We start from the raw sequence: 11,191 nt of genomic DNA, 5'->3' as shown, positions 1-11,191 counted from the left end.
TTTATTCTTTTATATATATTTTATTAACTATAATAATAATTTTTAGAATTATTTTTTAATTTTAAATGTTAATATAAACTAATAGAATTGTCTTTTTTAATACATCTTTTAATCCTTTAATCCTATGTGAACTTATTGGTAATAGGATTTTGCTCAGTGTAATGGAATTCACATTCAGTGTTTAAAAGCCCAATAACAAAGCCTGACATGTTGAGCTAAAAAAAAAGAAAAACAGTGAGAGAGCGAGTAGACACAACACAATTCTGCTCAAACAGCTACAGCGATGGCGAGCAGAGTTTACGCTCATTACCACCACGCCGATGCCTGTAGCAAAGCACGCTGGGACGCCAGGTTTGATTTAGGAATAAAATTGTTTCTGATTGGGGACTAGTTTAGGATTAAACTAGTTTTTGTTATCTTTTTGCTTTTGTTGTTCGGAATAAAGGAGAAATTGATCAGAAAAATTCCGACAATGATTCAGTTATTTTGTGGACCAGAACAAGTTCTTCATTGAATTGAGAACACATTAAGTTTTTCTTTTTTAATTTCTTCCTCTTTTTTCTTTTCTCTTAATCATATTTTTTTTTAAAATGTGTTTTATTTTTTTTGGCAGAGAGACCTTTCGGTTTATGTATGATAGGCCCTGGCAACATGTTCTTGATTTCTACTCAAACGCAGTGGAAGGGAAACTTTCAGTTCTGAAATTGTTTGAGGACAATGTTAGTATCTTCAAACACCAGTTGTGTCAAGATGGCTTGTACCATCCTCATAACTCAAATGATTCATCCTTATGCCCTCTTTCAGAAAACTTTGGTCCGTGATGATGATGCAATAACCCAAGGGACGCCTCTTGAAACTGAATTGGACACTTCTGGTAGAAAAGACGGAAGAACAGGGAGGTGGGAAAGAGTAAATTTCAAGATTGTTCTTTCGTACAATGGGGCTTCATTCGATGGATGGCAGAAACAGCCTGACCTACACACTGTTCAGAGGTATGGTTTCGTCTTTTCAGTTTTCGAATTTATCGAAACATTGGGAATCTTTGTGTTTTAGTTACTTTAAGGCCTTTGAGGAGGCCTGTAGGGACAAAAGGAACAAATATTTGTTTTCAACTATTTTCTTGACCCATGGCACTTGAGAAATGAGAGGGAAATCTCAATCTGAAAATCTATACAAAATCGATCTATCTGCCCTTTTAGACAAAATTTCTATCTTTAAAGTTTACAGCCAGTTAATATCTGTAAAAACAGATCCACTAAAATTTAGAAGCACAAGCACCGATCTTATTTATTTAGTTTCAATACTCCTAGTGCCTTATGCATCTACTCATTCTCCTGGAAAAGTGATTGCTGTAGCGTTTTGTGGTTTTAAAGTGTAGTAGAGAAGTCTCTCGGGGGATTTGTTGATGAAAAGAAAGCCCAACTACTCAAGAAAAAATGTAAACCATTAGAAGGCCGTGTACTTGTTTCTGGAAGAACCGACAAAGGAGTGTCTGCTCTTAATCAAGTTTGTTCTTTTTGTACGTGAAAGTCATCTTCCTGCCTATGTAGTATAATGCTTTTTTTTTATTTCCCTAAGTTAACCAATAAGTAATAGGAAAACATTTTCATCTTTGTTATGCATGACTACTCGAGTAGGTTCGTACCAATAATTAAGAGATTCTTGTTTTTTTACATAACTTGGACCAGGTAAAGGGCATGCCCGTTACAGCTAGGCAACGCAATTAATTTAGGGTTGTCTAATCTTGCTTTTTTTTCCTCTTAGATACCTGGAGAAAAGACATTGAACTCATTGATATTGAAGATGCTATCAATAAAGATGCTTCTGGGAAGCTTAGGGTTGTGTCAATCTCTAAGGTATACTCTCATTCAGGATGGTTTTGCTTCACTTTTCAGATTTTGTGGAAAATAATTGATGAAAATATGTGTATAGATACAAGAATTTTTTTTTAATCGCATTTTCGGAACTCTGAAATGAAATTGCAGGTTTCCCGAGCATTTCATCCAAATTTTTCTGCAAAATGGAGGCGCTACTTGTATATCTTTCCCTTGGATAATGCTGAGCCGTGTGAGAGTGGAAAGACTCGTGAAAATTTTATCTTTCATGAGAACCACGGAAAGCAAAGAAATGGGCTCTTAAGTGAAGAGGAGACCGAAGGAGTAAGCGAGGATGATGAGCTTGAAATTGATGAAACAGAAAAAGTGAATGGGCTTCAAGTAGTAGAAAAACCAAGTGAGTTCAGTGTCAGCAAGGTTGATCAACTTTTACAGCAGCTTCAAGGAAAATTATTATCCTACAAGATGTTTGCGCGTGATACGAAAGCTGCAAGAAACGAGTAAGAGCCTCACACAAGTCATTCATATTGCCTTTTAAGCATTGGAATAGTTTAGACCACTTTCTTATTAGCATGGAAAGTTACCCTTCTTATTCTAGTTATATGAATAGGTGTACATTGGCATAACTTTGTAGTCTTAATGGTTTCTTACTTGGGTTATCTTGACATTACAGAGGTCCACCTACAGAATGTTTCATGTACCATGCACGTGCAGCCGAGATTAGATTGTCCTGTCCTGTAAGTTTTCGGTTGTATTCTCTCCTTAGATGTTGTTTCTGTACTTTGCACCCTAACGCTCTAATGCCAATTGTTGCGTTAAGGTACTTCACACCATAGTTTTATGTAAGCATTCAAGACTTAGCTAAAAGCTCGTATCCCTCTGTTGTCGATATGATATTACGTGTTCCAAATTTTTTGTTGAGTTGCTTTTTGGTGCATCAATATTACTTGTAATCCTTGCTACTGAGGATAGACAGAAACAAAAATGTATATTGCATCTCGTAGATTAAACCTTTCTTGAGATTAGCCAGTACATTATGCTCCCTATATGAAATTAAGGCTGACGTCATTTGATGAACTGTACCAGGACTATGTGGAAGGAAGAAGAGTGATGTGTGTTGAGCTAGTCGCTAACCGATTTCTCCGCAAGGTGTTAACTCTAAGCCTAATATTAGCTTCACTTAAGTTGCAGAACCTTGGGTTCTATGTAAAAGAAATGTTTATTTTTACACTTTCAAAAAGTATTTTAAAAAATCACACTGTACATGTATGGGAATTGGCACAACAGCATCCCTGAACTCGTCCCCAAAGAGTCGTGTTTTACTGTCAAAATTGCTTTGCTTGGCTGAAAATAGTTTTATGCCTCATCTTCTCCTAGTAGTTTTCTCATCCGTTTTTCTGCATTTTCTTGCATTGCCTAACGTTCAACTCAAAACCATGTCTTTGTAAATTTCAGATGGTTCGAGTTCTTGTAGCAACGTCAATCCGAGAAGCTGCTGCTGGCGCAGAAAATGATGCATTGTTAAAACTGCTGGAAGCTTCATGCAGAAGAGCCACAGCTCCTCCGGCTCCATGCGAAGGTCTCTGTCTATTCGACGTTGGTTATGCTGACTTTGACCCTCAAACTTCTCTCATTTCCTGAGAATGGCATTTATAATACGTTTGACTATCACATATTGGATGAAATCTTCATGCTTTAGCTTGGAAGTCCCCTTGTCGTTTAAGGAAGCAAGACAGAATATTTTTTGTATCATGGTTGTGGAAATACAGTAGTTTTAGCCTTGAAATTGGTTTGCTATTCATGTTCTTTTATCACTAGCATTCTCATGTGGACGTAAATGAGTATGTATTGCAGGTTTTATTTACATGCCATATATGATGAATATGAAAATGTCAAGCAACCATGTCATAATCTACAGATAGATGGAAGAGACAATTGTAGTATTCATGCATTTGTGTATCATGTTTGTTGCAGATACATTATACGCTATAACACAGATCCAGCTTTCATCTACTTCAGTTCTACAGGTACAATGTCCACACATCCATAGACTCGCATCTTGTTTTATACAGCACAAAAGGGACCTCTTGTCTCTTCTTACTAAATGTTGATGCTCTCGCTTGACACTCCTTTAGAAGACCTCCCATCAGTTTCACTCACATACGTTGAGTAGAAATCGTCATCATCCCCGTCCCGGTCCTTCAACTCCTCAATCCTCACCACTGCCTCTCCTATCTCCAACCTTTTCTCCACGTCCGGTTCACAACAGCTCAATCCGATCTTCAAGAGTCTGAGAATCTGTCCTTCACTATGGCTTGTCTTTCCCATTTCTTTATCGAACATACCCGGTGCCCATACCCCTTTGAAACCCAAGTTCACCCAACTCACTAAATCATCCTCGCTCTTGTTAACACCTTGCACGAAATTGGCTGGGAACTTTCCCGTTAAGATCTCCAAGATGAGTATGCCAAGCCCCCATACATCGGTTTTCTTGGTGACACGTCGGTGTTGCAAATACTCTGGGGATTTATAGGCCACCATGTGCTCTTGTGCCTTCAATTGGTTGATCACTGGTATTAAGCCATAGTCTGTGAGAAGAGGTTCAAACGTTTTTGTGAGGAGCACATTGGAGGATTTGAGATGACCGTGCGGAGCCATTAGGCTAGGTAGATCTTGGTGGAGATATAACAGTCCTCTGGAAACTCCTTTCACAATCTTCAATCTAGTTGGCCAATCCAAACTTGGTTTTCCTAACGGTTGATTACCTAATAAAACACCACAAAGATTTGACTCTTAAACAACAATAGATCATTATGACTTTGACTAATGGTAGCAAATGGGGTAGGTTAATCTGCTATGGACTAGCCTGCTCAATATTACAGACAGACGAGATAGGCTAGTGCGCTTGTAAAGGGTGAACGAGAAACGGACAAGTCCATTCCGTTTGTTGAAATTATCCAAAACTTTAGAATAAGTGTAAAAGTAACAAAAACTTACCATGAAGATTTACAGCCAAGCTTCCTCTCTCAGCAAAATCACATACCAATAGCTTTTCCTCTTTCCTATAGTAATAAGCAACAATAGGAAGCAGATTGTGGTGCTTTAACCTCCCCAGTCTCTTCATGTGCTCTTGAAACTCATCCCTCCCTGCATTATTCATCTGCTTGAACCTCTTCACGACCATCATTACTCCGCTTGATAACACTGCTTTATAGGATGCACCAAAACATCCACTTCCAAGTATCTCGGCCGAAGCCTTCAACAGATCTTGCAAGTCAAAATTTTCCCTATCTTCCCTCAAGAATGAAAGCTTTGTATTCTCCACTCCAGCTGCTGTAGCCATCCTCTTAGCGGTGCTTGAGCCATTCCGGTAGCTTGATTGTTTCTGTTCTCTATGGTTTTTGTCTGCTTCTCGGATGCCGGTTTTCTTCTGTAGACTTGATGGTCTGGTTTCCGCTTCCAAAGGTGGTTTTTTATTCATATAGTTGCGATTAAGAAAAATGATTGCTCCAAGGATTATGACCACTGTCAGCGCTGTGACCACTGACGTTATAACGAGAGGCGTCATTGATGATGATTTGGGTCGTGCCTCAAGTTGTGGTGGGAGTTCATTAACCACAGAGTCGCACACTGTTTCCAGCGGTTCACCACATAAAGCTTTGTTACCTTCAAACACCTTTGGATCCATCATTCTGAGACTCTCAGGGACTAGACCTGTTAATGCATTGTTTGAAAGGTTTAACATGTGGAGCTTATGTTCAAACTCTGGTATTTGTCCAGTGAATTCGTTCCCGTCAAGTCTCAGTTCTAAAAGCTTAGGCAATTTGCCTACAGATATCGGGATTTCACCAGTAAACTTGTTTTGTGCCAAATAGACCTTCTTCAACCACCCCATACCTTCAAAAGCATTCCCTGGTATCTCTCCTCCGAATTGATTGTTCGACAGATAAAGTGACTTCAGAGCAGTGAGTTTCTTGAACTCTGGGAATGGTCCTCCAAACTTGTTGTTCATGAAGCTTAATGTCCTCAACGATGTCAAACCCGCCAATGCATCAATGTCTATAGAACCAGAAAGCTCCAAGCTCTCCATCTGGAGTCCCCAGACAGAACCTCTATTGCACAAGACACCAGCCCAAGTGCAGGGAGGAGTTTTATCATCCCATGAGGCCAACGCATTTGCCTGCCCAACAACTAAAGATTTCTTGAATTTGAGGATAGCCTCGGAATCCGAAAGACCATGAGTGGCTGTGGAGAGGAGCAGGAGGAGAGACACTAGTGGTAGAATCATGACGTTGTATAGCTTAGGGAACGCGCCTGCATAGGAGGCGCGCGCCCTCTTGAGGAAAGAGGAAGAGGAAGACGACGAGAAGAGACAATGTGATGTTACAGCTTGAGCTGGTTGCACAGCAGGAGAAAGGAGAGAGAAAGGAGATGAACGGTAAAGAGAGGGGTTTGCATCAAAAGCATTCTAATAATAGGTTTGTGGTGAAACTTGAATTGCTGACCTGTGATGTTCTTAAAGATTACATCATACAGCATCAATACTCAATTATATTTTCTGTCATGTCCAATCAACATAACAAATTATGCCTTCATCGTCTGTATAGATAAAACCCTGAACCCAAATGTGGCAGTTTGTTTTCATTTCAGATATAATATTCATTGTTATCTGGTCACAGCTAGAGAAGCTATCATTTCCTATATCGTCAGGAACTAAGTGTAACTAATGAAAGAATGCTCTCACTTACTCTTTGAAATTTTTTTTCATATCTTAGTCCCTTACTAATAGTTTCTCTTTTAAAACTACTTTACTTCTTGTTTCTAATCTTTAAACCTTTAAATTTAGTTTTTTTTTTTTTTTTGAAAAGGAACCTTTACACTTAGTTATACCACCTTCTATGCTGACTTACAAAAATATCAGATAATTCTGTAGTACAATTTGCCAACAAAAGATAAATCCCTTTAAAATGTAGGAATATAAGAAAAGTCCGGATGCATTTGGAATTAGTTACAAATGATAAAGACATTCTATAAGGAGACAATAAGAATGAGAGTCAAAGGTTTTATTTTTTTGTTGGGCAGCGTTTGCTAAAATTAGCATATTCAAACGCGTTTCGCTCCAAATTCAACATAGTTGGAATTATATATAAACTCATTGAGTACATGTTTGTTGCAGAATCAAAACAGAAACCTGACAGAAGGAAGTGGAAAATGGTGAAAAGCTGCGAGAAAAGAGAACAAAACATTACGTTGGCCATTGACAGAGACAAAGAGAGCCAGAACGCATTGAAATGGACTGTCGATAACCTTCTTAGTCGAGGCCAGACACTTACTCTTCTTCATGTCAAACTCAAACACCCCCCTTCTCTTCCTTATTCCGGTACGGAACCATCTTGAACCCTTTGTTTCAAACATTAGTCAACTTTGTTGTTTCTTGTTGCAATTGTCAATCTCTGTGTCTGCGCTGGCTAAAAAGGCATGAAAATATTCTTGATTGATGCTTTATTCATCTGATAATGCAGGGTCTCACCCTAATAGGTCAAGCGATGACGGGACAGAAATTTTTCTTCCATTCCGTTGCTACTGTGCTAGAAAAGACGTGCGTTTTCACTTCAACTTCGATCCTTTTTATACATTTCAGTTCATTTGACTGACTCTTCTTGTTCCTGTAACAGGTCAACTGCAAAGATGTGATTGTGGAGGACTTTAGTGCGGCCCAAGGAATACTTGACTATGTGCAAGAGAATGCAGTGGAGACTCTAGTACTCGGTGCATCGAGGATGACACTTTTAAGGTAATTAGACAAATGCTTTCTTGCAACTAAGACTAGTTCTGAGCATACTTATTATAAATGCTTTCTTTGGTAGAAGGTTCAAAGCAGCGGACGTTTCAAGCACAGTAATGAAAAAGGCGGCGAGTTTCTGTACAGTATATGCAATCTCTAAAGGAAAGATCTCGTCCATGAGATCAGCTACAGCTTCACTCCGGAGTTCCACTATGCGGCAGCATGTACACGCTCAGACGAGCTATCAAAATGGTATATATAGCCAAATTTTTGTTCTAACATCACATAGATTTAAACTAGATTTGTTACCTTAACTGATCAAGTTGGCTTTAACATCGCAGTTGAAAGGAGGCAACAAACAATGCAAAGAACACAAGAAGAGATCGAGATCAAGTATGTTTGTTTACCTATATAACGTGTTCCATTCTTGTCCACAAAATAAGTTTAATGTATGGTGAACACCAATGTTGTATAGGTCTCCCTTTATGAGAAGAGGATATGAAGGAACATACCAGCCTTCGATTACAGACTCCGACATATCATATGTGAGTAGTGGAAGACCGAGCGTTGATCTGATGTTTCCTTCTTTTTATGACAATGTGGATAATCCACGGCTCTCCCTCAGCTCTGATTTTGAAGAAAATCGAATTAGTTTTGCTACATCATGCTCGTCAGATAAGCAGTCCATAGATCTTGGATCATCATATGCAGCATTCTCTTCAAGCTCACTTGAAAGTGGGAGACAATCATGTTCACTATCGAGCCAGGTAAGCACACATTGCATTACTCAGGCTAACATTACATGCACATGAGATTTTTTTTTTTTTTTTTCATTTAGTTAACCGGAAATCTGACAGGATGAGATTGAAGCGGAGATGAGAAGGCTGAAAATGGAGCTAAAGTATACGATGGAGATGTATAACAGTGCCTGCAAGGAAGCAATCTCTGCAAAGAAGGCAGTATGTTTGAGTTTTTAACAATAAAAAAACTAATTTTTCCATCAGATTCTCGAACGACTTATAATCTGATTAATCTCTAATCAGGCTACTGAGTTACACAAGTGGAAAGCAGATAAAGAACGGAAATTAGAAGAGGTAAGACTTGCCAAGGAAGCAGCAATGGAAATGGCAGAAAGTGAGAAAGAAAAAAGCAGAGCAGCCATGGAAGCTGCAGAGGCAGCTCAGAGAATAGCAGAAGTTGAAGCTCAAAAGAGAAAGCACATTGAAAACGCAGAGGAAAAGAAGAGGGAGATGCATTCTTTAGTGAAAACTAGTTTAAGGTACAGGAAATACATGATTGAGGAGATTGAAGACGCCACAGAAGATTTCTCAACGAGTCGAAAGATTGGAGAAGGAGGCTATGGACCGGTTTACAGGGGAACACTAGATTATACTCAAGTCGCAATAAAAGTTCTACGACCAGACGCGGCACAAGGAAGGTCTCAATTCCAGAAAGAGGTTGAAGTACTAACCTGTATGAGACATCCAAACATGGTTCTGCTACTTGGAGCATGTCCGGAATACGGATGTTTAGTCTACGAATACATGGCAAATGGTAGCTTAGAAGACTGCTTATTCAGACGAGGAAACACTCCAATCCTTTCTTGGCAGCTAAGATTTCGCATAGCAGCTGAAATCGCAACCGGTCTTCATTTCCTCCACCAGATGAAACCGGAGCCTTTGGTGCACCGGGACCTTAAACCGGGAAACATTTTACTTGACCAGCATTTCGTCAGCAAGATTTCCGATGTGGGCTTGGCCAGGCTAGTCCCTCCATCTGTTGCTGACACTGCAACCCAATATAGAATGACGGCAACTGCTGGAACATTCTGTAACATAGATCCAGAATATCAGCAGACCGGTATGTTGGGGACTAAATCAGACGTTTACTCGTTCGGGATTATGCTTTTACAAATACTTACGGTTAAGCCACCAATGGGTTTGACTCATCACGTCGACAAAGCAATCCAAAATGGAACTTTCGCTGAGATGTTAGACCCTGCTGTCCCTGACTGGCCATTGGAAGAGGCTTTGGTTGCAGCGAAACTTGGTCTACGATGTGCGGAGTTAAGACGCAAAGACAGACCTGACTTGGGGAATGTTGTTTTACCTGAGCTTAACAGACTAAGAGCTCTAGCCGAAGAAAGGATGCCACCCATTAACTTTGGTGGAAGCCAACGACCTTCACCGAGTAGGAACCGGAATAATAGCCATACCCAAAGTCCAGTGTCTACAACTTCACTGCATGTATGAATCCATTAAGCACCTTTTTCAGATTTTTAACATGCCTTGGTTAGTAAACTATATTTTCCCTTTGCAGGAGAATATAAGTGATCCACAGCTACAATATGGATCTGATAATTCAAGTTCTCACAATAATTCTACATCTTGAAGAGGGAAATCCAAGTCAGAAACAATCAAAGAAAGAACATATACATCAAGGAGAGGAAGGAAAAATATTTTTTGGTCAAGATCAAGAATTATTATTACACATGGTGTATACCGAAAATTTTAACAGAGTAATCTGTTTATATATCATGGGTTTTAGAGTTCCTATGATGTTAACACTAAACCCTTATAGACCTAAGAATCTCAAACTTTGATTTGTTTATACGAGCATACCAATTTGGTTTTCTATATGTATAGGCAAAACTCCTAAGAAAGTACAGAAATGAGGTAGAACTGAGCACACAAAAGCTTTAACGAGTCTCTATATTTTATTAAGTTCATAATCCCCGTAAAAGGTCACAATCTCAGTTTTGGCTATCTATCTATATCATTATTTATAGTGATTTGCTTATTTATCTGCTTCTCAATGTGTCAGAGTGTTTTGCTTATCATTATATTATATATGAAGTATTAATCTGATGTGCTGCGTTCAAAGCGTTTCTCGAAAAAAATAATGATGTGTTTTACTATTATTCGTCTAATTTGCGTACATGTCGTTTTCACTTAAATCAAACCGAGAATTTTCACTTAAATCAAATCGAGAATCTGATTTTGGATATACCGATATTTTTAAAAATGATTTCGAATGGTTTAGCTGACCAAACGAATTCTGATTTTGTTTCGTTAATAACAACAACTGGTTCTCAATATAAGTTTTAATTATCAGTTTGATTTGGATAAAACGGTTGAATTCGGAATAAGACAGTTTCCTTGATATAACCTCCATGTCGGTTTCACTTAAATCAAACCGAGAATCTGATTTCGAATATACCAAAAATTTTTAAAATGATTTCGAATGGTTTATCTGACCAAAAGAATTCTGATTTGTTTCGTTAATTACAACTAACATTCTGGTTTTCAATATAAGTTTTAATTAATGGTTTGATTTGGGTAAAACGGTCGAATTCAGAATAAGACATTTTCTTTGATAAGAAACCCATGTCGGTTTCACTTAAATCAAACCGGGAATCCGATTTCGAATATACCATGATTTTTTAAAATGATTTTGAATGGTTTACATGACCAAATGAATTCAGATTTTGTTTCGTTAATTTCAAATAACCAACTGGTTTTTAATATAATTTTGATTATCGGTTTGATTTAAGTAAAATGGTCGAATTCGG

At 38.5% G+C, this 11,191-nt stretch overlaps 3 protein-coding genes across 3 annotated transcripts; 2 read left to right on the top strand and 1 right to left on the bottom strand.

Annotated features, from left to right (window-relative positions):
- Positions 1–232: 232 nt before the first annotated feature.
- Positions 233–3,695, top strand: LOC18020407 (tRNA pseudouridine synthase A). Its single transcript, XM_006403023.2, has 9 exons — positions 233–351; positions 614–719; positions 805–992; positions 1,374–1,519; positions 1,765–1,856; positions 1,986–2,335; positions 2,509–2,572; positions 2,922–2,984; positions 3,291–3,695. Exons 1-9 carry the CDS (start codon positions 284–286, stop codon positions 3,474–3,476), a joined length of 1,263 nt encoding a protein of 420 aa, XP_006403086.1. The 5' UTR covers positions 233–283; the 3' UTR covers positions 3,477–3,695.
- Positions 3,696–3,765: 70 nt separating this feature from the next.
- Positions 3,766–6,302, bottom strand: LOC18020405 (pollen receptor-like kinase 1). Its single transcript, XM_006403021.2, is given in 3 exon segments — positions 3,766–4,600; positions 4,833–6,080; positions 6,146–6,302. Coding segments are annotated over 3 exon segments (2,070 nt in total). The 3' UTR covers positions 3,766–3,935.
- Positions 6,303–7,046: 744 nt separating this feature from the next.
- On the top strand, positions 7,047–10,011 carry LOC18020404 (U-box domain-containing protein 52). Its single transcript, XM_024157310.1, has 9 exons — positions 7,047–7,215; positions 7,358–7,434; positions 7,511–7,629; positions 7,706–7,872; positions 7,962–8,013; positions 8,111–8,387; positions 8,478–8,579; positions 8,664–9,866; positions 9,940–10,011. The coding sequence occupies exons 1-9, from the start codon at positions 7,047–7,049 to the stop codon at positions 10,009–10,011; spliced, it is 2,238 nt and encodes a 745-aa protein (XP_024013078.1).
- Positions 10,012–11,191: the final 1,180 nt, after the last annotated feature.

This window comes from Eutrema salsugineum, unplaced genomic scaffold (genome assembly GCF_000478725.1).
Source record: "Eutrema salsugineum unplaced genomic scaffold, Eutsalg1_0 scaffold_18, whole genome shotgun sequence".
Classification (NCBI taxonomy): domain Eukaryota; kingdom Viridiplantae; phylum Streptophyta; class Magnoliopsida; order Brassicales; family Brassicaceae; genus Eutrema; species Eutrema salsugineum.
The sequence above is the reverse complement of the archived record's forward strand: the minus strand, read 5'-3'. Positions and strand labels throughout refer to the sequence as shown.